General features: G+C 52.3%; 1 protein-coding gene across 1 annotated transcript; it reads left to right on the plus strand.

Moving 5' to 3' along the window:
• The first annotated feature begins 31 nt into the window (after nt 1–31).
• Nucleotides 32–26,704, plus strand: Cep104 (centrosomal protein 104). Its single transcript, XM_051173823.1, has 22 exons — nt 32–102; nt 3,678–3,829; nt 5,861–6,034; nt 6,263–6,401; nt 7,973–8,035; nt 8,282–8,364; nt 9,605–9,773; nt 10,085–10,243; nt 10,385–10,612; nt 11,924–12,121; nt 12,524–12,691; nt 13,159–13,332; nt 15,416–15,592; nt 17,195–17,401; nt 17,868–17,975; nt 19,360–19,396; nt 20,216–20,282; nt 20,765–20,873; nt 22,978–23,116; nt 23,325–23,392; nt 25,523–25,613; nt 26,229–26,704. Exons 2-22 carry the CDS (start codon nt 3,717–3,719, stop codon nt 26,342–26,344), a joined length of 2,787 nt encoding a protein of 928 aa, XP_051029780.1. The 5' UTR covers nt 32–102; nt 3,678–3,716; the 3' UTR covers nt 26,345–26,704.
• The last annotated feature ends 402 nt before the right edge of the window (nt 26,705–27,106 follow it).

The following is a 27,106-nucleotide window of genomic DNA, read 5'->3' on the forward strand; positions in this document are numbered from 1 at the left end:
CGGCGTCGAGGATCCGGTTCCAGCCCCGCCGCGTCCTCTTCCGGGTGCGTTACTGAACAGGACTAATTACCACGAGACTGAAGAGTGTGGCTCTGGCCCCGCGTAGGCTACACTTTGATCCGTGTTGTGGGGGTGGGGGGGTGGGTTGAGTTTTTTTTTTTTTTTAAGCTTTAAGATTCTCTAAAAATACTTTGAATCCTTAAGATTAATTGTCCCCAAGTCAATACTTAATATTGTAATGTTTACGTTTCTTGAAAAGGAAACTGGAAACTCTTTTGTTTCCTTGTAACAAAATGTTTGGAAGTTGCTACATTGGGTTTGGATTTAGGGCTGGAGAGAGAAAGGGTAGTAGGCTCGCAACCAAATATATAGAGTTTGGGCTTAGTTACAGTTTATAAGCAATGCTAGGGTAAATGTTACCCTGTGGCTGGCACACCACTCCCATCTGGTGACCCGCCAGTAACCCAGCATTGCATTGCGGAGATTCAAAAGTTTCCATGGTGGGTTTTGTGTGCACGGAGACTCCTGGAGAGTGGAGCAGAGGGAAGGAGTAGCAGGTGGGCAGGTCTCCTTTAGTGACAGTCTGAAAAGGGAGTGCAGGTGTCCATACTGAGGTCCTGGTGTTTCTCACTGCCCCACAGCCCTCCCGCCAGGGCCTTCGGTACCAGTTACTTGTTTTGCTTTTACTGAGGACACACTTGTATCTGCCTTTAACACTCTTGTTTGCAAGTCTCAGTATATCCCAGAAGATTCAGACCCAATTGAGCACAACTGATGTCAAGGTTGAAAGGCCTGCTCTTTTGTTATTATTGCTTTTGTTTTTGCTTGTTTTTGTTTTGATTAAGACTGTCTCTCGCTATGTAGCCCTGTAACTCCTACATAGACCATGCTGACCTCAGACTCACAGAGCTCCTTCCTCCACACACTGAGAGTAAACATGTGTGCTAACACGCCTGGCATAGGCCAGGCCCTTGAAGATGGTCAAAGAATTGGAAAAGTCAGAGCCAGGGATGGATGGATAGATAGACAGACAGACCGACCTTCAAGTGTTCGTTAGCTTAGGATGCTCTGTAAAATTCACAGCATGGTGAGGTATAGTGGCACAGGACTTTAATCCCAGTACTCTGTGTGCTGAGGCAAGAGGGTCGCTGTGACTTTGAGGCCAGTGTAGTGTACGTATCAAATTCTAGGCTAGTCAGGGCTAGATAGTGAGACTCTGCCTCAAAAAATAACAGAAAATCCAAGACAAGCAGTAAGAGTGTGGAAACAAGGTGTCCAGACAGAATCCCCATCTTAATTCCTGGGGGGGGGGGGTTAAGACCTGGATAGAGGTAACTGGAGAATGTTTACACCCAGGACCATGGGTGGTGCAGGAGCCAAGGCAGTTGCAACCACCTGGACTAGGGGTACGGAAGAGACTTTGCATGCTGCTGGTGGATGCTGAAGGGAATCGTAGTGGCTGAGGGGTTCCTTAGCTCCAGGCCCAGGGACCCGAGTGACCTAGGGGTGTAGCCTCATCAGTCAGAGGGAGGAGAAGCTGGTTAAGCCACCCAACCATGCCAGAGTACTGCTCTTGATTATTTCCTGGGTCACTTTCCTCCACTCTGCTGTGACAGCCACAGGGAACTCAGAGTAGCATTTATAACACTGACTTGCCATTCTAGCTGTAATAGTTTGGTCCATACAATCAACACACACACACACACACCAGACTGGCATTGATGCTTGAAATGGTCCCTTTCCAAATACGGTGAAAGTAAGACAAAGCTCTAGGTTATACATCAGGCATGTTTAATGAACCAGGCTTCCTGAGGGATACTTTGGATAGTCCTGCCTACAGAGTATTTCAGTGGTGTATCTTATTCCAAGAAACTTCCAGTGGACTTCTTATTCCTGTATTAGAAGGAGTATTTTTGTTTCTCTGCTGATGGTGATTTACTTTACCACCAGTTGTCTTGCTTAGCAGGTATTTGATTGACTTGGTAACTGAGAAGTCGCCAGGAGGCCATGAGCGTTTAGGGTTGTGAGTGTGGTGCTGCTGCCCAAGGTTAGCTTCACTTGGGCAGGGCCTCCTCTCTGGTGGCCTCAGCAGCCCTGGACTCTAGTGACAGGAGTCTCTGTGGGAAGAAAGCTCCTTTACTGTGACCGCAACATAATCCTGGGATAGGGTGTCATGTGCTTCCCATGCGTGTTCCCATCCATGAACCCTCCCAGTGCAGGGACGTGGAATTCATAGACTGCCCAAGCCTAGAAAAGTGCAGCAGCCCCCAACCAGGCCTGGAGGGGAATGGAGCATCAACAGCACAGTGCTGAGTCTGTGTGCTGACTTCCAGCATGGAGAGCATGGGCGCCGAGCAGCAAAGTAGGCATGGCAACAGGCATCCTCCAAAAGGCAGTGGGGAGCCAGGGCACAGGTCAGCTCACGGGATACTCACATTGAGAGCATCATTCAGCCAGATTTTCCTCTCCAGACTCACTCCCTCAGGCTTGGCCATGTCTCCCCTCAGTTCCGTTACGTGTTCTGCACTCTTCCTTCACAAGGACTGGAAGGTCTGTCCCTGCTGCCTGCCCCCAAGCCTCCACCCAGTATCGTGTAGCCTATCCTGGCCTGGCTTGATTGTCTAGGTTCGGGGGGGAACTGACAACTGTTTGTGCCCATCTGGAGGGTGAAGGGAAGAGACCCAGCAAGGTACCCTATTGAGCATCTCTGTGTGGCTTTCCACATCCTCCCAGGATCTGGGAGCCAGCTGATGATGCTGGTCCATCTTGGTCTCAGATAACACTTTAAGATGTCCTGGGTCAGGCTCTCAATGCTGCAGTGCTCACTTCTGCCTGGTGCATCTGCACGCCCTGCTTTCCTTAGGGCTGCACATTTACACAAGGCAGTTACTGCTATACTATGATTAGGCTACCCCTCCCTAATGATTACTAGTTGTTAGTTTCCTCTATAATACAAAAGACAAGACACTTGTACCCAACCAGAAGCTTTGGTTTTCCCATAACAGTATCACAAGCAGGATGGCTTAGGAATTTCAGAGCAAGAGGGCTGGCATTAAAGTGGCAGTAGGGACAGGCATCTCTGAGGTGTGGGTCTTTCTGCCTTTTCTAGCTCCTGATGGTTTCCAACATCAGTCTTAGCCTTAATTGAGTGGCTCTAGTCTCTGTCAGTATGTGGCATCCACCCCATGTGTGTCTGAGCCTCTACTTCTTGTGTGTGTGTTTATTGGGGAGATGTTTGTTTTGTGGGGGAGTGGGGAGCTTCTGGATATGAAGCCCACACCTGGCCTTCTGTGTGCTTTTATACAGGCATTATACCTTTGCAGTATTCACCCAGATCATTTTCTTCTTCTTAAAAGTATACAGCCGCAATGGAGTCCCCCAGTGGGGTGTCATTTTAATTTGGTCACATCTGGAGAAACCCCAGTAAGGTCACATGCACATGCAACAAAGGCGGGTCTGATCATTAGTATGAATGTAATTCAGCCCGCAGCACAGGTCAGACCTCCAGGAAAATCAAGATGGCTTAAATGGTACATGAAGTAGAATTAGAACATCCATTTTAAAAACGTTTTTTTAGACAAACTAGCCTTTTAGAGTGGTGGGCAATTCTGAGTACTTTGTGGCTTACCTTGTAGGACATGAGCTAATGCCTCTAACCTAGTTGAATTCCTTCACAGAACTCTTCTCTGATCTTCTGAGCAGCCCGTGTGTGCAGAATGCCCCACAAGATCGGATTTGTAGTGGTCAGCTCTTCTGGACATGAAGATGGTTTCAGTGCCCGGGAACTAATGATCCATGCACCAACTGTCAGTGGCTGGAGGTCACCAAAGTAAGGCTGGTCTGAGGGGCAGGGCAGAGCCCATCTCTGAGTCTGAATCCCTCATGCTCTAAAAACATGAAATGCATTTCTGGTCAGTGGAAACGAAATTAAATCACTAAAATTAAAGTGCATTTTCCTCTTGGAGTTTGTAAGGGGACCCAGTAAGCAGGAGACAGGAGACACACACACACATACACACACACACACACACACACACACACACACACACACACACACACTGTGCCTGAGCTCTGGGGACTGGAGAAGTCAAACGGATGGGACAGAGCAGCAATGCAGGAGCTTCCTAGTTCAGTCCTGTTGCACTGGTTTTCCCTACACCTGCCAGTCCGGGTGCCACTGGGAAGGAAGGCCAGGCCCGTGCTCCCAGACACACCCACTTTCCTCCTGTGCTCCCCGATTCAGTGGTCTCCTGCCTCCCTCCAGCTGCTAAGGGTAAAGCTTGCAATCTCTGCCTTCTGAGTTTTCCTCTGCAGAGACCTTCGACATTCGCCATCTCTGCCCTGCAATCCCATGAAGCTTGAAGGTTCCTAAGCAAATATGCAGGGCTTCCTTTGTAACAGTAATTTTGCAAGTCATGCTCACAAGGAACTTTTGTTATTGGCACGGTATTTCTTTAAGGTCATAACTATATCCATTTCAGGAGCATGCTTCCAGAGGCCACCAAAGGAAAGGGTATATGTACCCCTGGTCACCTCCACAGAGTCACACTAGGTTTGGCCCAGTAGTCTCCTGATTTACCTGAGGTCAAATATGTTGCAAGAGTCAAGAGAAAGCATCCTCAAAAGAAGTGTCACCAAGATGGGCAAGCTGTCCTGTCACCAGTGTCTCAGAAAGGATGCTCAGGGTGCTGGTGTAGCTAGGCACAGGGTGCTACTTATGGGATGGAGGAAGTTCCTGCTGTGTCTTTCTTAGAGCCAGGAATCCAGACTTAAGATCTCCAGAGCTGACTGCTCCAGCCTGCACACCAGTCTCGGGTTCCAGATGAATTTTCTTACATGTATTATGTGTGTGCCCTTGCATGTCACTGCATGTGTGTGTGGAAATCAGAGGTCAACTTGTAGGACTCAGTTCTCTGTTACCGTTGCCTGGGTTGGCAGCAGGGACCTTCATCCACTCAGCTGCTTTTATTCGAAGCAAATTATTCTTATTCAAAACCAATCTGTCCCTGTCAATGTACTTTATAAGAATGGGAGGCTCAGTGTATAGCTCAGTGGGAGAGCACTAAACCCAACCTAAAGAAGTCAAAGAACCCGGAGCACAGGCCCGGGAGGTGAGCACAGGCCAGGGAGATGAGCTCAGGCCCAGGAGGTGAGCACAGACAACACACCTGTGCGCGCGCGCACACACACACACACACACACACACACACACACACACACACACGGGTCACCAGGCAAGGATGTTGGTACTGCGAGGGGAGGGGCCTATGACTATCCATCCTTCAGAGCTCCTTTGTCCCATCTGCCCACGGTGCTTGCCAGCTCACAGTGTCAGTGCTGTCTTTCCACACACTGTACTGCTGAGTCATGCCGTGACTGCCTGCTGTGTAGGGTTCCTGCTGACCGAAGTGGTCTTGCTTGGTGCTCATGCAGTGTGTCTGAGCGAAGTTAGACGCTTCAGCTCAGCCTGTGCCTGGAGCCCTCAGCACACCAGGAAGTCACCTCCTGCTTGTTGACAGCCTGGTGTCCTTTAAGCGGGAGCTTCCTTCATGTCCTCAGGGTCCTGTGGGGAAGCCTTTGGCTCTGCCCAGCCTCCTGGTACAGCTCCATAAGAATGCTTGATTTGTCTCCTGATAAACCTGAAGTCCACCTCCGCCTTTACTCTTCACAGCCTGAGGTTAGGTTTGCGGTGGCCAGCAGAGCCAGTCAGCTTTCGAAGGGAGGAAGCAAAGCAGTCTTCTAGTCAGGAACAGGCTACCCCACATCCAGTATGCTGGGCCTCATACTGGCCTGCCTGAAAGCAGGCCCACAGGAAAAGTGCAGGCATTGCTCGGAAACCCACAAGTGTGTTTGCTCTCAGGTTCTGCCAGTTTCCACAAGAAATTGTCCTCCAGATGGTGGAGAGGTGTCGAATAAGAAAACTGCAGTTGCTTGCTCATCAGTACATGATTTCCAGTAAGGTCGAGTTCTACATCAGTGAAAGCTTGCCTGAGTACTTGGTGCCGTACCAAGGAGAGCGGTTCCGCAGACTGGGGTGAGAATAGTGTGATGGCACAGGGGTCCCACTGAGCCTGGCAGCTCCCCGGGCTGTGCCTCTTGGCCCTTAGTGATCTTCCATGTGCTTAGCAGGCAGGGTGCCTCCTGTACCTGTGGGGTTCAGTGGGGGGCGGCCTGGTCGACAGTGCTTCAGGCGTTGGGGGAGGGGGCGGCCTTGTCAACAGTGCTTCAGGCGTTCAGTGGGGGGGCCTGCTTTTCCTTTCAGCTACGTCTCCCTGTGTGACAATGAGAAGACAGGCTGCAAGGCCCGGGAGCTCAAGTCTGTTTATGTGGATGCCGTGGGGCAGTTTCTTAAACTGATTTTTCACCAAAACCATGCCAACAAGTACAACATATATAATCAGGTAAGATGTGTGTGTGCTTGAGGCTCTGCCCTGACACCAGAGCATACGCCTGCCTCCTTACACACATACACACACATACACACACGCACCCACACAGGCACACACACACATGCACGCATGCACATGCGCACATACACAGGCACACACACACATGCACACGTGCACATACACACACAGGCACACACCCCTCCATGAGAGGACAGCTCAGGTACCCTTGTATGTGCACAGTCAAGGTGCTCTCAGAAGAGTGGTTGTGTGAGTGGCTGTTGCTCTCTGAAGCCAGGCTCTCCCGTTTGTCAACTCTGGCATGTAGCCAGAGCCCGGTGACTGGACCAGACTCAGGTGAAGAGAGTGAAGGGCTTCCTGGGGTTTTCACTTCAGCTTAGTGTAGTAGTTTGACGCTCGTGTGGTAAAGTCACTCCACATTCGTTCACACGGTGTGTATGCCTGGCAGTGTGTTGTTTGGGCAGCGTGATGAGATGAACCCTCTGAACTGTTGGAGGCCAGGGCGTGGAAAGCCGCTCGCCGCTCGCTTGCAGCTGGTCCACCCGCTTCAGCTACCCCCTGCCTCTTCTTTCCTTTTTAAATTAAACTTGTTTGTTTATTTTACATCCCAGCTGCAGCTTCCTCTCCCTTCTCCCATTCTCTCCCCCCACTTTCCCTCCGCCACCCCAGATCCATTCTCTGTTTCTGTTGAAGAGGGACAGGCCTCCCATGGGTGTGAGCAAAGCATGACGTATGAAGTTGCAGTAGGACTAAGCACCTGCTCCTGTAATAATCCTGGGCAAGGCGACCCCAGTAAGAGGAGTAGGTTCCCAAAGGCAGCCAGAACCTTTGGGACTGCCCCAGTGTAGCTCGGGCCTAAAGTGCTTGCTACAGTGGTGGAACCCACACTCAGAGCCTGAGTTCGGTCCCAAAGCCTCTTCCCACCTGACGAAGGAAAGGAAGTGTGTCCAGAACAGTCCTGCTTGCACACATCGGTACCCCTTGCTGCCTCTCCAAGAACAGGAGAAAGCCGACAGGTCACATGTTGGAACAGGCAAATGAGTCTTGAAATGCACAGCTGCTATGTCATGAGGCCCCGTTCTAGCGTGACCTGGGGGAACGTCTTTTCCCCTTCCCCCCATCTGCACGTGTCCCCCAGTGGAAACCAGTTAGGAACTTGGGCCCAACTGATGGATGGGGAGGAGAGCAACTTCTCCACCAAGGGTGAAAGGTGAAAATCAGCACGTGGGTTAACTGAGCTGTGTTAATTCAGTGTTTCTCTTCCTTTTCTGGGCTAATGTGGACAGAGACCTCTTATTGGAAGATTCTGCTAAAACTCTAGGTAGTGATTATGTTTTGGAAACCTGTAAACCATAGTGACTTGATTGAGCATTAGAACAGTAGTTGTAATAACCTACTGAGCACTTCACAGTTCTCTACATTAGCGTGCACCTTACTATCAGTGCACTTGGGATATACCCTCCCCACAGTCAAGAGTTATAACACCACAGTCAAGAGTTAGTTACAAGGCTTAAGGCATCTCAAACACTTCATACTTAATGTCTGCCTATTTAACTGTTTCTTAGGTGGCTTTGGTTGCGATAAATATCATTGGAGACCCTGCAGATTTTGGTGATGAAAGCAATATTGTAAGTATGGAAAATTTAGTTCCTAAAAACTAAAAGAAATTTCTTTGGGAGGAGGAATCATTAATTCTCATCACAAAATGTATCAATTCTGAAGGCCCCAAAGCTTTCCTCAGGAATTTTAGCTGCCCATCCAGACAGCGAGGGCCACTGAGTCTGGCTGACATCTCTCTATTAAACAGTTGTAAGATTAAGATTTGTTTTGTCCTTTGTTTGCTGAGAGTCTAAGGAGATGCTTTGTTCCCAAAGACCTCTAGAGAGAAGCTGATTGACCATTACCTTGGCCACAGTCCCCACAACGAGGACCCAGCCCTAGAAGGAACTTTTGCTGGGTAAGACCCCTCCCATTTCATCCACAGGGTACTTCATGACTCCTCAGTCATTCCAAAGGATTTGCGGTGCGGGGAGCGTTAGGTCTGGTGAGCAGATAAGCCACTGGTCGGTTTTCTGGTGTCTGCACAGCCTGCACACCTACAATGCTGCATTCAGAGAAGCTTCAGTTGTGTGTGGGTGTGTGTGTTCACTCAGTTGTGTGTGTGTTCCGGTGTTAGCAGTGTCCCTGAGAACACTGGTGCGGTTGTCACTGTGTCTCAGCTCTCAGAGTCCTGAGCCTGCTGGAGAACCAGCTGTATCACCACAGTCGCCTCCTTCCTGATGGCCACACCAAAGCCTGAAAGCCTGAACCTACAAAGCAGCCACAGCAGCTTCAGTGTGGGGCAGGCCGTGCCTGGCCTAGGGTTCTGTGATGTGTGAGTGTCCCTGCTGGGGTTTGGGTGAGACCCTGACTTGGCCCTGGGGTGCTACATGAGAGTGGGCGCTCCTGCCCTAGAAATTCTGACCATGGCACCATGGGACATTTTTTCTTTCCTTTTTTTCTCTTTGGTGAGGTTTTTAAAAATAAAACCTTTGTATTATTTCTGGGACGTCATGGCAAAGTGGTCTAGCGTTGCAGGCACAGTGTTGAGAGCTAATATGTGGTATGTGGGGGCAGCGTGCACATGCTAACACATTACTCTTACATTGCTGATGGCAGGGATGTTCATAGCTGTCGCAGCTGTCCATCAGAAACTGGGCTGGAGGCCAAAGGGCCTGATCGAAGGGGACATGGGGGTGGCAGAAAGGAACCAGGGATTTTGAGCTTCTTCTTATTCAAGTTTTCCAGCTAAATTCTTTGTGACAAATAGTATTTAATTAAGCTTTTACCTTTATGTAAAATGCCTGGGTCACAGCTTGGGTTTGGCTCAGGCCCTGCAGTCAGTGTGTCCGATGTGAGGCCCCAGAACTGGTTGGCAAGTCTGTGTGGTGTGGTCTGGCACATGCTGTTGCTGCCCTTCGTAGCTCCAGAAGGAAGCTCATCACTGCCATGCTGTAAATTTTAATAGTGGCAATAATCACATGGCCGTGGAAGCCGAGTTTACCTGAGGCTTGGCCTGACACACGGCTCGTGGCTGCGGCCTGACCAGCCTGTCCGAGTCTATGGGAGCCCCATGAACAATGCTGGGACCTTGTTGCCTGTGTGTTCAGCATGAGCTCTGCACTCTCCTGCCCTGAAGGGCCGCTTTCTCTCCTCAGGAGATCTGACTATATTTCTCCGCTTGATGACTTGGCATTTGACATGTACCAAGACCCTGAAGTCGCACAGATCATCCGCAGGCTGGATGAAAAGAAACGGGACGCTGTCAAGAAGGAGCGCTACGACCACGCAAAGAAACTGAAGCAAGCGATCGCTGACTTACAGAAGGTACAGGCTCTGAGAACACGTGGGCCTCCTCGGTGTGCTGTGGGCGCCCCTGCCCCTCCCCCCCTCCCCGAAGCGTGTTCCTGACGCGGAGGGACAGGCAAGGAGTCAGCATCCCGGGCATGTAGTATCGGGTTGGACAAGCACCTGGAGGTGAGACTGGAGCTGGAACCGGAGGCTTAGCGCTCCTCGGGGAGGGGGGGCAGTCTTGGCCTGTGTGGAGCTCCTGAGTACCCTGTGTTGAGGCAGCGTGCAGGACAGACCCCTCCCACCCACAGCTGTCCTGTGAGCAGATGCCCATCTGTGTGCCACAGGTCGGTGAGCGCCTGGGTCGCTATGAGGTGGAGAAGCGCTGTGCAGTAGAGAAAGAAGACTATGACCTGGCCAAGGAGAAGAAACTGCAAATGGCACGCTACCGTGCCCAGGTGTACGAACAGCTGGAGCTGCATGGCCTCCTGCAGGGCGAGCCAGAGGTCAGAATGGGCCACAGGGTAGGGGCTCATGGGAGAAAGTGGAGGGCCAATCAGAGTTGTGCTCGGACTTTGTGAATGTGTGGGCTATAGCACATACTCCACGCCATGTGTCACGGCCCTTGTCCTTCGTCTCTCCCCCAGATGCAGAGGCCCTTCGCTTTGCCGCTCCAGCCCCTTGCATCTCCCAGCAGCCCCCAGCACTGGAAGGCAGTGTCCTCACTCCCACGCACAGAAGAGCTGCTAACAGAAGACACGCTTGCAGGCCCCGCCCTCCAGGAAAAGCCCTTGGCATCTACCTTGGCATCTTCTCCTCGGCACTCAGCAGTGGACCAGTCCCCGCCTGCCGCAGGCCCTGCACCAAGGAGCCATGTAAGTTACTCCACTCCAGCGTGACCGTTACTAGCAGTGTCACTGAGGGCCCGGGTTGTACTGGGTACTAACCCCAAAGCACAGGTGCATGCCTGCCCCCAGGGCCAGCCCCCTCCCGAATCCACAAGGGACCTGGGGATGAGCATGAGCAAGCACAGTCCATAGGCCGCATCTCTTGAGAGTCACATCTGTAACCCATCCTGCCGGCCCTCTGGATCTGCCCTGACATCTGTAGCCCATGATTCTTCTGTAAGGAAAAATATGTATCCACCTCAAGCATTGCTTCAAGGAATGAGAGAGCATGTGTAAAACACCCATACCTGGAGCTCTCAAGAAGCTGGGCAGGATTGCTGCCAGTTCAGTAACAGGATGTCCAAGGCATCAGAGTCCTGTGTCAAAATAAATGGGTAAATTATTTTCCAATAGCACCTTAGTCGTGTATCTGAGGTCACCTTGCCTGTTAGAACAGCATCGTAACAGCGAACCTGCGTCAAGCTGGGTTTTTATTGACTGCTCTAGCTAGGAGCACAATAGGTTTCGGCATTGGTTTGACCCGAGAGCTCAGTACTGTCACCAGAGACCTAATTTTTTCCTACCACTCGACTCCCCAGCTCCGTGTCCCCTAGGCTGCCTACCATCACCGCAGCGTATTTTCCCAACAGGCGCTCACTTCAGTGCAGCTAGGTCCGCTCCAGTCGCTCACTCCAGCCTCTGAAGCAGCTGGAACAGAGGAGATCCCTGTGCTGACTGGCCCCACCATGCCTTTCCAGAAGGGGCCTTTGCCCGCATGTCTATCTTAGGGTAGCGATGCCCCTGTGGCCGAGTCTTCCGTGTTGTCTCGGGGTTTCACACAAGTGATTTCAGACTTTGAGAAATTTATTCTCACGCACGTGCACGCACCTACTGTCTCAGTTCCATGAGCTTCAGTGCCCAGGCAGGAGTGCTCCCTCTCGCTGAGTGCTCCCTCCCCGCTCTCTCTCTCTCTCTGCTGTGTACTTGCCTCCTTAGTTCTGTGCCTTTGTGTCTGACTGGATGAGACAGTGAGGGCACAAGGCCACCCTCACTGCTGTGTGGGCACCAGGAACAGAGCCTGGTGAGTTAGGTGCTGCTGGAGGGCAGAAGACTGGGCTGCCAGCTGCCTCACCAAGGAGCACCTCAGAGGAAGCTGCGTCGGGTGGGAGCCCCCAGATAAGAAACGTGTGTACTGCGCTGTGCGCTGGTAGTGAGTTTGGACGGGCTGTACTGTGGGGCAGGCATCCTGGTCAGAGCGCCCACCCTCAACACACTCTGCTCCCTGCTGCTCGCCTACAGGTAGACGCCCTGCCCTATGATGAACGGCCTCTTCCTATTACTCGAAAGCAGCTGGGGGAAGCTTCTGCAGAGCCAGCAATGAGAGAGGCAGACAGCAGTGATGTCCGCAGACAGGGCGTCTCAGGGGAGCCAGAGCCCTTGACAGAGAAGGCCTTGAGAGAAGCCAGTTCTGCCATCGACACCTTGGGCGAAGCCTTGGTAAAAAGGAAAACCAGGTTATACACATGCATGGCACACACGTGTGCTTGTACACACATACATAAAGCACACCAACATAAGGAAAACAGCTACAGATTTTGTTTCTGCTTTACTGTGCATGCGAGTGTATGTGTGTGCGCGCATGTACACATGTACATCCTGCGAGTGTGCCTCTGTGTGTGTGTGTGTGTGTGCGTGCGTGTGCGCGCACACGTGCACATGTACACATGTGCATCCTGCCACTCACATGTGGAAGTCTTGGATCTTAATTTCCCATTAACACAGCTCTACCTCTCGTTCTGCAGAGGGCTTCCTACTATAAAAGAGTTCTAAGTGCGGGATGGCAGTCTGATGTAAGTGTGTGGCCTCAGGAGGCAGAGCAGGACTGTTGTTTCCCGGCAGGTGGCTGGGGCCTATTCCAAGACATGGTCCTGCCGAGAAGACGCACTGCTGGCATTGTACAAGAAGCTGATGGAGATGCCTGTCGGAACCCAGAAGGAGGACTTGAAAAACATGCTCAGAGCATCCATCTTTCTCATCAGAAGAGCCACAAAGGACATTGTGATCTCGGTAAGTCTCTCCACCTGCTGCCCCCAGGTCATTGACATAACCATGACTTAGCTGTCAGTGAGGCCAGGAATGAGGTTCTCCAACAAGAGGCACATCCTGGGCTCAAGGGAAAGTGGCAGGTGGGAGATGCACTTCCTCCGCTCTACACGGCTTCTTCCCGTCAGACCTCAGCAGACGTGCAGACCAGTGCTCACTCTCCTTGTTTTTCCTGAGACTTAAGGAGCTGGCAAATTGCATTCCAAAAAAGAAAAGCTGAGGGCTGGGTGTCTGCCACGAGTGGTGAGCTGGCATCACGTGGTCAGGAGGGTTGAGCGTCGAGGCCCGCAGAGAGAGCGGGGCTCCGGGCCTGGGGTGTGGGCTGCCGTACTCGGAAGCGGGTTATAGTATAACATTCACGTTTGTTGATTTCCTGCTTCCTCCTGAGGTCCAGCCACTGCAACTGAGCATTCTGACCTCATTTTCTTCAGGTCTTTCAGGCGTCATTGAAACTGCTGAAAATGATAATTACGCAGTTCATTCCCAAGCACAAGCTGAGCAAGCTGGAAACAACACACTGTGTGGACAGAACAGTCCCCCTTTTACTCGCCAGAACCGGAGACTCCTCTGCTCGCCTCCGCATCTTAGCTTTGAATTTCATTCAGGTCTGAACTTCCCCATCCCCTCGCTGTGGCTGTCGGGCTCTGCCTTGCAGGGTTCTGTACTCCAGAGCCTCAGACGCCTGCCGCCATGCTCCCCTGGTGCTGGAGCGAGAGCTCTGTCTACACACAGGCTTTTGTTGCTGTTTTGAGACAGTCCATTTTGTAATGCTGGCTGGACTTAGCTCACCGTGTAGTCCTGGCTGGCTCCCTAAGTGCTCATGTTACAGGCATGATTCCACACCCAGCTTATTGGAGATAAAAATGATGAATTTATAAAGCTTGGGAGACGGCTCAGCAGTTAAAAAGGTTGCTGACTCACAGTTAAGATCCTTTCAACCCACATAAACACGAGGTAGGCATAGTGCTTGCCTGTTATCCCAGCTTTGGATGGTAGAGATAGGTCCGTGGAGCAAGCTGCCTAGCATGTTGCAATCTCTGGGTTTGATTAAGAGACCCTGCCTCAAATAAGGTGGACTAGCTGTAGAGGGAGATTCCTGAAGTCAACTCAGGCGTCCACGTGCAGCTACACACCCGCCACTCACATGTGGTGGCTCAGTGGGTAAAAGGCACGCCTGCCACCAAGCCTGGCGACCTGAGTTCAGTCCCTGAGTTGCGCCCACGCGGTTGAAGGAAGGAACTCCGGTAAATTGTCTTGTGACTGCACTGTCCTCTGGTGCGCTCATACCCACACACCTGCACAGATGAGTGAAACCGCCTAAGTCAGCTGATGGACACACATAGGTCAGGAAGCTTGTTTTCTTCTTATGCACCCTGGCTCACCTGGAACTTGCTGTGTAGCCAAGAGTGACCTAGAACTAGAAAGATTGATGCAAGTTTTGTGAGTGTAGACATCTGTCTTAGAGCTTTTATCTTTCTTTGAAGTGTGGACAATCTCAGAGCTGGTTTTATTAAGAAACTAAGTTTTCAGGGGAAACATATGGGGGGGGGGGTAAGAACAGAAGTGTTATCGGGTGCTTGTAGCACAGAGCTTGGGCGGGGTGTCATCACCTGTAAAAAAGTGTGTCAGCCCTCGAGAGACAGAGGCAGGAGGATTTCAGTGAGTCTCAGCGAGAATGAAAATGGGTATTGCTTCATTTCTTTGCTACATATGGAGCTGGGTTTTGCTTTCCTTAAGAGACAATGTCTGTCCGTGTCACCCAGACCACCCTCCTGGGCACAGGTGGCCCTCCCCCTCAGCCACTGCAGGAGTGTGTCACCACACTCAGCCCGTGTTTGATGCTTTTCTAAGAGTTTTACCATGTAGCCGTGCTGCCCCCGCCCTCCGCCCACACTTCCCTTGCAGTAGGGCTCCACAAGTGTGCCACTCTGGCTTTCCCTGTCAGTCTAAAGCTCCGTCACTGTCTGAGGTGACCCTGGGCCAGATGTTACCACACAGGTCTGGAGAAACGGCTTGGTGAAGAGTGCTTGCCGCTCTTCCTGAGGGCTGCAGTTGAGTTCCTAGAACCTATGTGTGGCTTCTCACACCCTCCTGTGGCCCCCAGAAACACCTGCAATCACATGGCATATCCATACACACATAGCACAAGCGCACTCACACACACTCACGCAGACATGAAAATAAACTTTCAAAGTCGCCGGGTTAACTGCTCCTGGCCTCCACCTTCAGCCCCCACTTGTTTCAGGGTCCTGCTGTCATAACCTCTGGAGGCCTAAGCCGCTTAGTGAGCCCCTGTCGCCCAGCAATGGACACCATAGGTGGGACTTTCACTCGGGTCAGCAGTGACCATATTCCCAGAGAATCACTGACACCCGATGCTAAAATTCTCTCTGAGCCTGACCTCTTCCCAGATTATACATTCAGAAAAAGGTGTTACTGGCGCTGAGAAATACCTAGGTCAGAAGCCTTCCAACTCATGTCGGTCTGTTCTGCTTCAGGGCTGGGGCTCTGCCTCCTCTACCCCAGAGATCCCCAGCTCCTATTCATAACTGTCTTGTGGCTTGTCACTGTCCCTTCACCCCCCCCCCCCGTCCCCTTTGCTGTTTAGTGTGACAGTCATGCTAAGCTGCATTGCATCGCCTCCTGCTCCTTACCTGTAATAACTAACAAATTGTGCTACGTTTGTAGGAAATGGCCTTGTTTAAGGATGTGAAGTCTCTCCAACTCATTCCATCCTACCTGGTGCAGCCGCTGAAGGCCAATGCTTCCATTCACCTGGCAATGAGTCAGGCGGACCTTCTGGCCCGACTGCTGAGAGACCTAGGCACTGAGAACTCAGGCTTCACCGTGGACAGTGTGATGAAGGTAAGCCAGCCTCGCGTGTGCGGGTGTGTACTGGTGACCCCAGTACCACAGCTGAGGGCAGGGTTGTCTAATCAGTGACTGACCAGTGAACATGCTGTCTCTGCACTCATTAGTGAGAGCATAGGATGCACAGGTCCCTATCCACAGTGGGAGAGGTCCTGGAGTCATTCTCAGGGCGTTGAGGGAGTGCTCACCTGTCAAGCACAGAAGTCTACAACGCTGCATACACCAGGCTTTACATTCCTGTAACGCAGCACCTAGGAGGTAGAGGCAGGAGAGGCACCAGGTCAGGAGTATCATTGGCTCAGAATGAGATTGAGGCCCACCTGGGCTGCATAAGATGCTGTCTCAAAAAACCTGAAAAACAAAAAAATGATTGGCTTAAGAATACGTCAGAATATAAACCATGCCCACCTTGGTCTCCTGCCTGGATCGCTGCCTGACTCGTGTTCATGACTGAGCTCCGCTGTCCATGGCACAGGACAGGTATGTGTGGCCCAAGTCTGCAGTGAAACAGAATAAACCAGTGGGACATTGATGGCTGCCATCACATTCAGCACCACCTCAAGATGCAAAGGAAAAGAAAAGAGGGTTTGGGTGATTGCAGGGATGGATGAGCAGGACCACTGGGGTGCCGTGCCATGCACACTGAATGCAGGGGTGGGGAGGCTCAAGGGAAAGGTGGGCCAAAGTCCCTGATGTAAGAGTAGACGGAACACAGACTGGAAGGAGGTGAGGACCCAGTGTGAGAGCCAGATGGTTGGTGATGGCGAACAAGTACTTGTAGGGTAGAACCTAGGAGTGGGGCTCGGGCCGACCCTTCAGAAGAGTGGGAGGAGGGAGGCCCAGTGCCCAGAGCCACTGGGGAGCCGCTGACATGAGGTGCGTGGGCTCAGGAAAGCGTGGTCCGAGCACCGGTGGAGCAGAAGCCCCAGCGTGCATGCGGAGGTCAGAGGGCAGCATGGAAGATTCAGTGCTCTCCTGCCACCGTGGGTACCAAGGCCAGGCCTCAGGCGTGGGGAGTTCCTTTACTGGCTGAGCCATCTCACTGGTTTTTGTGGGAGGTGGGGGTATGTACAATTGCAGTGCTAGGGACAGAACGTGTGGGTATGTTAAACGGGAGCTCTGAATACTCGCTGCATCGCCAGCACCCTGCTCGCACACACGCACTATGCAAGTGACAGCCTCCGGGCAGCAGCGCTTACCAGCTGCAGGTGGGAGCCTCCAGGCAGAGACAGAAAACAGCCTGGGAAGACAGACAGGGGCATGGCAGAGTCAGGCAGAAAAACCCACAGGGTTACCCTGCTTGACCCGGATGCTGCGTCCCTGAGGTTGGTGTTAGTCCCTTTATGTTTGGAGTATTTCCTAATGGGAAGTGTGTGGGTGGATGTAATTCAGGAGTGCTTCGTAGCACACCAGTGGGAAAAGCAGAGCACAGTGCTGGGCTGACAAGCACTGCGGGTGTGTGGCTGCCTCTGCGCCTTCTCCTCTTTGCCTTGTCTTTGTTTTGCACATCTTTGAGCACATCCGGGTCACTTCTGTGCGGAGTTAACTCTGCTGTTAGACCATCAGCAGCAGAGCCAAGATGCTTTCTCTCTGCAGTTCGCACTGAGCGCCCTGGAACACAAGGTGTATGAGGTGCGAGAGACCGCAGTCAGAATCATCCTGGACATGTACCGGCAGCACCCAGCCCTCACCCTCGAGCACCTTCCTCCAGAAGACAGCAACACACGCAGGAGCCTTCTCTACAAAGCCATTTTTGAGGGGTTTGCTAAGATAGACGGCAGGCCCACGGAGGCCGAAGTCAGGGTGAGTTGCCCTTCATGAATGGATGGCACTGCGGTCTGTGTTTAAGAGTAGCGTGGAACACAGACCAGCCATGCCGACTCATACCTGTAACCTCTGCATTGGGAGGCTGAGCTAAGAGGGTTGCTGTGAGTACCAGACAGGCTGGACTAGGAAGAGAGAAAGACAGGAATAACAGTGCTACTTGAGACATGAATAAACAGCCAATTTCTCTCTTAAGGAGCCCCATGTGGAGAAGCGTGGGCCCCACCTGGCGGTGCCCTGCCCGTGAGCCGGGAGATGTGAGAGCATTGTTTCCCTGTCTGGGAAGAGCAGGGTTGGCAATGCACAAACCTCTAGTGAACCACTGAAGAATTTACTTTTAGTGCAAGTTACAGGCATATCCCGATTTAGATGCTGTAATTTGTCTCCCAATGTCTGAAGCTACCCCCAGAAAGTTCTTCTAATGCAAGAAAAAAATTTTGACCAGGCCCAGAAAAGAGCAGCCACCAAAGAAGCAGAAAAACAGAAGAAAGAAGAGATGAAGGCTCTTCAGGGCCAGTTGGCAGCACTGAGAGAGAGCCAGGCTGAAGCCCAGGTCAGAATGCCAGCGAACCTCTCGCCTGCGTGCGTGGGGTGCTGGGCGGTCGATGCACGTGGCGCCCTTACTTCCCAGAGTTCTGGTTAGTTGGGGGCACAAGTAAAAGAAGGCCTGGTGTCTGTCGTGTGGGTTAGCAGCCAGCTCCATTGCTGCTGGGAGACTTAGGGGACCTGCCCGCCCACCCCCAAGATGGGTCGGGGGTTCAGACCGTGGCACTCACAGGGTGAGAGGAACTGACTTCATAAGGTGGTCCTCTGACCTCTGGGCTTGCATTGTGGTCTTGCCCGTGCAGCCACCCCGCCCCCCCACACACACACACACGCCCACAAATTCAAACAATGTTTAAAGTGTAAGAGGGCAGAGGTGTTAAGGAGGTCCCCAGATGCAAAGTTCAGTCTTGCAAGGCACACTTGGAGCCTACCTCCTGTGGCCCCAGCTACTGCACAGGCTCCAAGGATGCTGCTCTGCATACAAACGGGACAGAGCAAGGAGAGAAAGGGAGAACACAGCTACAGGGTATTTGCCCAAGAAGGGCTGAAGTCCCCAGACCTTCCCACCAAAGGCCAGTGTGAGAATAAAGTAAGGAAGGGGGAAACCGGGAGGCTGGAGCGGGCCACGGCCTTCCCCCTGGCAGACTGAGATGCCTCCTCTACCCTTGTAGCATGACGGTAGCTGCCAGCGAAGTGCAGCCCACGCTGAGTATTTTTCCTACTAGCTTACCAGCGTGTGAGCTGGAGGCTCTCTCCAGGTCACAAGTAGCTAAGCACATGGCCTGTGTTGGTGGGGCTGGTGGTCACTTGGCAAATAGGAATGGCAGTCACCTGGGGAGGAGATCGGTAGCCTTGCTGTGTGTGTGTGTGTCTGTGCAACGGTGGAACTAAGGGGCTTAAAGAGAACAGGAGGAAATGCTGGAGTTGTGTTGTTGTTTTTAACCTGGAGTCTCACAGTGTAGCTCAGGCTGCCCTAGAACTCATTCATTCACTAGCCCAGGCTGGCCTCAAATTTGTGACCCTCTTGTTTCTGCTTAACAAATGCTGACATCACGGGTGTTCACCGCCAGGGTTGGCTGACATGAAAAGATTGCTGAGGACCTTGTCACAGTTGTGTGGAGTTGAGTGCCTGTAATTACAGCACTGAAGAAGCTCAGGCAGGAGGATTGCAATGTTGGGCTTCATAGAATAGACTGTCACAGAAGTAGACAGACAGTCAGTCATGAATGAATGAACGAACGAACGAACAAACGAACGAATGAATGAATAAATAAATAAGAAAAAACATGAATTCTCTTATTCTTTGGTATGCACTTTGAGGATAGTGCATGCTGGGCAGACTGCCGCTGATAGCCACAGTTCGCTCCCGACCATTTCTCTTTGTCTCTTAGGAGAAGGAGGATGATGCTGTGAAGCTCAAGAATCAAGGTGAGCAAATTGCAGTCAAGGCAGCTCGACCTGAAATTCCTTCCTTTGCCGAGTGTGGTGACACACACCTTTAACCCCAGCACTTAGGGACTGGTGCATCTCCTGTGAATCTGAGGTCAGCCAGGGCGACATAACAAGTTTCAAGCCTGCCAGGGCTGCATAGTGGGACTATGTCAAAACAAAAGGAAACCACTTCCTTTATCAGACCTGGTGTCACACGTATGAGCCTCGTGAGTGGCAGATGAGGCAGGTGGATGGCGAGTGTCTTAGTTACTTTTCTGTTGTGTGATGTCATAACCAGTGCACCTTACAGGAGAAAATGTTTGTTTGGGGCTTTCCCTTTCAGAGGCTGAGCCCACGACTGTCGTGGTGCTGAAGCGGTCACTGAAAGCTCCTATCTGGTCCACACGCACAGGGCAGAGAGAGAGATGCATGCTGGGAGCGGCATGGGCTTTTGCCCCGTGACGCTCTTCCTCCAACAAGGCCACACCTCCAGATCCTTCCCGGACAGCTCCACCCACTGGGACCAAGTGTTCCAACATGAGCCTGGAGTTGGGTGGGGGTCCCCCTCAAAGCACTGCAGCAAGCTTGAGGCCACTCCGAGCACGTAGCAAGTCCTGAGCCACAAACCGGGGCTGCAACTGCAGCTCATGGTCGCAGTGCTTGCCTGGGATGTGCGAGGCCCGGGTTTGGCTCCCAGCACTGAAGAGAAGGAAAGAAAACTGTTTCTCTTGTTCTGCAGCCCTCACTGGACACAACCGGGTGCAGGGCACCTTACCACTGGGCCCATCATAAATTGTGCTTTTTTACTCTCTTCAGACCCTCAAGAAAGGAGAGCTGCCCTGCCTGACTCTCCAGAAAGCCCGGATAACCACTATTTGGATAAGTGAGTGACACTGTGTGTGTGTGTGTGTGTTGCATGAGGGTGCGGGGGGGGGGGGGGGGGGACATGGAGGGCGTTCATCTCCTCCTGGCTTCTGTGACTCTCAGTCTCTGGACTCCTCTTCCTGATTCCTAAGGCTGGAAACTGCCCTAAGCCAGTTCACACTGGTTTGGGCCGGCCACAGCCCCAGCCCCCATCTTTGCCCCACAACAGTTGCCCTGAACATCTTGTCCAGGGGTGGGTCCAATCTGCAAGGGCCTGTGGGCTGTCCTCCGCCTCTTGTCTGACTGTGCCATCTGCTTGGCGAGGCCCTTTCTCCAGGCGTTATGCGAGAACCCTGAGCCCTGCTGACTTTCCCAGGAGGTACAGCCTGCCCTCAGAGCACCAGGCATTTAGGACAGAGGGTCTAGGGGTCTAAGGAGTCCTGAGTCTAATGCAGTGGGGGTTGAGTGGTCTTCACGTGCAGCTTTTGTGTTTCATTGTAGTCTGTGCATCTTTTGTGGGGAAAGGAACGAGTCCTTCACAGAAGAGGGCCTGGACCTCCACTACTGGAAATACTGCCTCATGCTGGCGAGATGTGACCACTGCAGGCAGGTCAGGTGCTGGGCATGGACCATGGGCGCGCAGGCAGGTCGGGTGCTGGGCACGAGCCATGGGCACGCAGGCGACCACTACAGTTTTTGAAGTGTTTGAAAACCATCTACTTAAAATATATCTCTGTTTGACCTTGAAAAATACCTAACATGACCACAAATTCCATTGTGGTAGATGACTAACTACTAACCTACATTTCTTAATTATCTTAAACAGTTTAACAGTTTGTAATAATACCCTTTAAGGACTAGAACTTTACATTACATTTTAAAATGAGCTACATAGGTACAATACCTTACCTTAAACAAGAGTTTAAGATATACAGATATACAGTAAAAAAGAAAAAAGAAAAAACTGATTTGTATCAGTATACAAAAGTCCTTACCAATGTAAAATAGTTGAGACTAGTAGTTGCTCTTTTAGTTTAAAAGGAGAGTCAGTAACCTACCCTTTTATCCTATCATTTCTATATCCCCCTTTTTCTTTTCAGAATGAGATCTCTGAACATAATCTCCTTTGCTCAACATTTTTCCTGAACACAACCAATAGCAGGTTGTAACCAATTCCCCTAAACAATGACAAAGATCCATAATCTATTGAAAAACCAAAAAGCATCCACTCCACCTCTTGGGAATGTGGGCATAGTGTTTTCTAGACTATTTCCTGTTGTCTGGGAGGACAGTATCTTTAGGGGATCCTGCGAAAGCTGAAACAATGGCCAAGTCTTGGGAGAGCTAGCTGTGATTTTATAGATAGATAGATAGATAGATAGATAGATAGATAGATAGATAGATAGTTTGGTCTTTGTGATGGGGAAGTGTAGAGTTTATCTGAAGTCTGGCTAGAGTAGTCTGTGAGGCTGGACCAGCTCAGCCAGCAGCTTTGAAGTTGTTCTGGATGCAAAATTTTAAGAAAACTGCAACAGAGACATCCTGAGAGGTTGGATCACCTGAGAGAGAGAGAGAGAGAGAGAGAGAGAGAGAGAGAGGGAGAGAGAGAGAGGTCAACCTAAGTATGGAGTACAGTGTGCACAAGTCAACTAATGGTAATGTTGTATGTTTGAGCAGGTAAAAGTCATCTGTCAACTTTTTAAGTCTGTTTGGACTGTGTAACCAAATGTAGTATCAGTCTATCCACACCATGTGAAAGGGTGGCGTGTAACAATAAGTCATGAGGACTCTGTAGCCAACAAGATTGATCATGCCTCATCCAGTCTCAGAGCTGTTCCCATACGCAGGATCAGTGTACATGTCTCCTGTCCTGTAGTCTTTCCTGGATTCCTCCCTCACATCTGCAGCCAAGGTCGTCGGGAGGTCTCTCCTAATCAAATCTGATCTTTTTTAAGGAACCCATAGCTTTTCATTTCCTGTGGAAACAGAAGCACAGCCTCTCCCCAATTCTGTGTGTCTGACTGTTCTACCACTCAGTGGTGTGCCCTGCACACCTCAATTATCTCCTCTTCCCTCCCTACGGAAGTCCCGCCTACACCTCCTCCTTAGCTATTGGCCACTCATTCAGCTTCTTATTACACCAACCACGGCAACACCTCTCCACACAGTGTACAAATGTCCCACAACAGAAGTTTTCAATTTGGGGCTGTCCCCCTACCAATCCTGCCTGGGTTTCCTGCCGGGTCATCTTGTGCCGCTCTGCACCTCCCTCTGCAGCTGGGGATGACAAGATGGGGGTGTTCTGTTCTGTGCGCTGCACGGGGAAAGAGGGTAAGGGTAGGTCCTGCCCTTTGCACACGCATTCCCCTACCTGACAGCACAGATTCTGAAAGCCCCATGTGCACCTGCCCTCTGCCTCTTCAGCAGTGCGTGGTCCCATGGGCGCGTATGTGGAAGGTATCCTGACCAAGTATTAGGTGGGTGGGAAAGCACTCTTTGTGTACATTCTTAGAAATACTGGGGAGCCAGAATTTGATCCCCGAGCCACATGCACACTCAGATCAGCTGTAGCCCCACCCCTACCGTGGCCTGAACGGCACTGCGGTGACAGGAGAAAGACACAGGGTCTCCACAAAGTGTGTGGCTGCAGACACTGTAGGACCCAGAACAGCTGCCCTGGCCCACAGAAGCGCCGCTCTGTCTCTCGGGCACAGGTGGTTGAGATATCCAGCCTGACAGAGCATCTGCTGACAGAGTGTGACAAACGGGATGGGTTTGGGAAGTGCCACCGCTGCAGCGAGGCTGTTCCCAAGGAGGAGCTTCCCAGGCACATCAAAGCCAAGGAGTGCAACCGTGAGTGTGCTCCCTCCCTGGGCGTGCACGCAGCTGCTGGGGCCAGGCTGCTGGGGGCCAGGCTGCTGGGGGCCAGGCTGCTGGGGGCCAGGCTGCTGGGGGCCAGGCTGCTGGGGGCCAGGCGAGGGTGCTGAGGGATTGGATGTGCCCTTCCTCTCCCTGAGGGTTCATCCAAGTAACCAAGTCGTCTTTATTGAAATCATTTCAGCTGCCAAATCGGAGAAGGTGGCAAACCGATGTCCCCTGTGTCATGAGAACTTTGCCCCTGGAGAAGAGGTAAGGGAGCCTGAACTGAGACGAACGCGCTCTCAGGACGAAGGTTTTGGGTCAGTGCCCTCCGGATACCCTGACGGCGAGGCTCAGCACCCATGGGTTCAGACTTCCTGGTCGTGTCTTTCATGTGTGGGTCCAGGCCTCCCTGGCATCACGGTCAGGTCTGTAGCCCCTAGCCATCTGGAGTAACAGAATGTGCCCCGTGGTGGTTGATAGTTCTATTCCTACTCAGTGCCATGCTCTCCTCCTGTCCTGAGTCAGTAGCGCGGTGACACTGGCAGCTTTTTGGCATGTCCTTTGCCTCTGGTGTTTGGGTGTGTGTGCAGAGCCTGCGGCATCCATGAATCTACCCCGTTTCTGGCTGTCTGCACAGTACAGTGTGGGTGCCCTCCGTGCCAGGAAGTTCTGCTCTGTCCCCTGGGATGCCATAGAGTCCAGTATTCTTTCCTGTCATCTCTCTTCATCACCTGTGTTGTGTGACAAGACTTTGCCTGGGGAGACACAGCACACATCTATCCGTACCGGCGAAGGAGCCCACTACAGACAGATACCACCAACTCCTACTTGGTGAACCCTGAGTTGTACTGGGGTAACTTAAGAGTAGCGTAAGTGGGGCTTGGTTATAGGAGAAGACTGCGCATTTCCAACGCTCACCCCAGCATGCGGGATGGCTCACAGAGCCGGGAACCTGAGCACGCTGCACAGCCTGCAGGCAGGGTTGGAGAGTGTCCTTTCCAAGTGACTCTGGTCTAACCCTCTCCCAAGCAGCTCAGCTGGTCTCTGCGTCTTCTTTGCAGCTTGGCTTGCATACTCTGTCAGGGCGGGGCCCAGTGAAACTGGTTAGTTTCAGGGACTTCCTGAAGCTATCCTGTGCTTCCTCCCTGCTTAAGGAATTTCCCCACAGCATAAAATGTTTCAGTCTCGAAGAAAACTTACACAGCACTTGGCAGCTTTTGGGATGACAGGCCAGCTCACTAGTCTCTAGGTGGCAGCCTGTCTGCTTTTAGTGTCTTGCTAAACTCCTACTCAGAGCCATGGCCGTCCTTGCCCTATGGGTGATCACCTGTGGGCAACGAGGGTCCCTTCGCCTGGTCTCCTGAGGCTTTGGAGCTGACTCGTGGCCATAAGTAGTATCTTCCTATCTGGAAGGTTCTGCCCAGACCAGGAATCAGCTGTCCCACTGAGGTGTGCGGCCCTCGCAGCTGGCCTCGGTGCTAAGCATAGGGAGACTCAGCACAGCCAAGCCTCAGTGGACAGAGCTGGGACACTTAGATGTCACAACCCTGTCTGTCAGCGCACACTGCTGCCTTCCATCCTCAGCCAGTGCACCTCCCTCACCTTGTCCTTCTGGAACCCCGCATGCCCACCCCACAGTTCTGTAGCCTCCCTGACCTCAAAGGCCCTGAGGACACAGAGTCGGTGTCTGCCCTAGGACAGCCGATAACACAGTAGCCAGTGGCCAGCCCCTTTCACTGGAGGGCATAGCTCCTCCAGCCTGGGTGCCTTTCCTGACGCACTCCCAGCTGCCCAGTCCTCTCTCTCCCTCACTCTGGTGGCCTCCGCCTTGAACAGTACTGAGAGCCAGCAGCTTCCTCTTTTCTCCCCTCCATGCTCACCATCTGCCATGCACTAAGACCCTCTGTGTCAGCAGCTGTTTGCTGTTTACTCGCTTCCCCTGTTCTGGCTGTCTGTGCTGTATAGCACACTCCATACTTAGCCCTGTGTGACAACACCCTTTTACCAGCTCATGCTTCCCCTGATTCACGGCCTGGGCAGCTCCACTGGCTTCACGTGAAGTTCATTACCTCCCAGGCTTCCGTGCAGTTGCTAGCTGACCTGTGTGTTCACCTGCAGCTCATCAGGGGAAGGGCCCACTGCCTTGTGCCTCCCAGCAGCTGGCAGAAATAAGTCCTCATGACTACAAGACTCAGGTTCCAGTCATCCAGGGTAGAATGAGAAATGCAGGCTCAGCCTGTAAGACTTGAGGGCTAAGGCCAAAGAAGGGCAGGGAGCCAAGCCTCCCGCTGGCTAGCATCTCGTTCCCCTTATGAACAGTGAGTTATCTGCTTTGGCAGCACCCCAAGTCCCTTTGGAGCCACCAGGCTAGCGTGCTGTGTCTCCCCTTCGTTGCAGGCATGGAAGGCTCATCTGATGGGCCCTGCCGGCTGCACAATGAACCTGCGGAAGACACACGTTCTCTACAAGGCCACAGCCCCGCAGCAAGGTGAGGTGTGAGCCCCTGTGGGGTTCCTGTGTTCTGCTGCAGCTCAGGTGAAAAGCATCCGGAGTTTCCTTTCCATGTGCAGCAGGCTCTGTCTGCTCCCCACACAGGCCTCCTAGCAGCTGCCCCTTGGCTCTTCTGTATAATTCACAAGCCCACCATCCAAGGTGTCATCTCAGGAATTGTCTGTTGCTAAGGGATACCTCAGGCCAAAAGACTTTTGGATACAGTAACACCATGTGGTGAGGCAGTGGCCTGTCCTGAGGGTGTGGCTCTGTGTTTCAGTGGTTAGTACAAGAAAGACCCTTCACTCCTTTCGTGGCTCAGCGGAAATCAGTGGCCTATGTACTGCTCGGGCTGCACCAGGTGCAATGCCCAGGGCTCCTCTTTATCCAGCCTCTTAGAAGTGGACGTAGGTCCATGGCTGTGGAGTCACTGACCTGATGGCCTCCTGTGCTGTGCATCCTGTCTTCCTCTCACTGACGTGTGGGTGTCTCTCTGCCAGAGTGGTCTCCCCCAGCCATTCTCTGTCTCTGTGGGGTCTGCAGCCACCTGTGGCTAAGAAAGAGTTCCTCTTTTCATGTGGTTCTGTGTCCTGTGCATCTGTCTCCACTGCAGGGAAGGGCCCAGCAGCATCGAAGTCAGGCACCTCAGGACCCAAGGTTGGAAGCAAGATCCCCACCCCAAAGGGGGGCCTGAGTAAGAGCTCCAGCAGGACGTACACGAGACGGTGACAGTTACCACTTCTGTCTCTGCCAGGGCCTGTGCAAGTTTCCCATTTCCCCATCCGAAGCCGTGTGTGTTGACGTAGTGATGCAGGGTTCCGTACCTGCTGTCCCTTGGCCTCTGTGTGACTGTCTGTTCTCACAGGAATGGAGTGTATGGATATGACCAAAGACCCCTTCCTGAGCTAGGCCCCACAGTGCTGGGCCCTTTGTGCTCAGGCAAGAAGTACCTCTCACTCAGGAAGCCGCAAGGGCAGCACCCACTTTCCTTACTACTGAGATGCACCCCAGACTTTGAGCTCACTGGTGTCTGTTGCACATGGTAGACTTTGTACAGGGCTGAGCTCAGCTTTGGTGGCCCTGGAGGACAGCAGCATCCAGGCTGAACCTGATGTGCTGTCTCTCATGCGCCTGTCTGGGAGGGCGTCACACCATAGACAGCAACAAGCAATAAAGGAATGCAAGAGAAAGACAGGCATCCTAACAACAGGCCCCCCAACACACTCTGCCCCGTGCTCCTTGTGCACACCTACCCCTCCACCCCACTGGGGCCCTGCCTTGACGCCTTCCCTCTGCGCAGAGTCCTAAGTGGATTTTGGATGATGTCCCCCCAGGTTACCATATTCTCACCTGACCGTAGCCTACCTGCAAGCCTGTTTTCTGTATTTCACAAATGAGCACCTCCCATGTTTGCCTAACCCACACAGACAAGTCCCACACACCATGCTGGCCCAGAGCCTCCAAATCAGGCGTGTGACGTCCTATGGTCCC

The sequence above is a fragment of the Phodopus roborovskii genome, unplaced genomic scaffold (genome assembly GCF_943737965.1).
Source record: "Phodopus roborovskii unplaced genomic scaffold, PHOROB, whole genome shotgun sequence".
Lineage (NCBI taxonomy): Eukaryota > Metazoa > Chordata > Mammalia > Rodentia > Cricetidae > Phodopus > Phodopus roborovskii.

Excerpts from the sequence above, each read along its gene's own strand:
- Cep104 (XM_051173823.1), top strand. The coding sequence starts at position 3,717 with ATGCCCCACAAGATCGGATTTGTAGTGGTCAGCTCTTCTGGACATGAA. Across the intron at positions 8,036-8,281 it reads TTGGTGATGAAAGCAATATT|ACCTCTAGAGAGAAGCTGAT; the intron begins GTAAGTATGGAA and ends TTGTTCCCAAAG. Across the intron at positions 10,613-11,923 it reads GCCCTGCACCAAGGAGCCAT|GTAGACGCCCTGCCCTATGA; the intron begins GTAAGTTACTCC and ends GCTCGCCTACAG.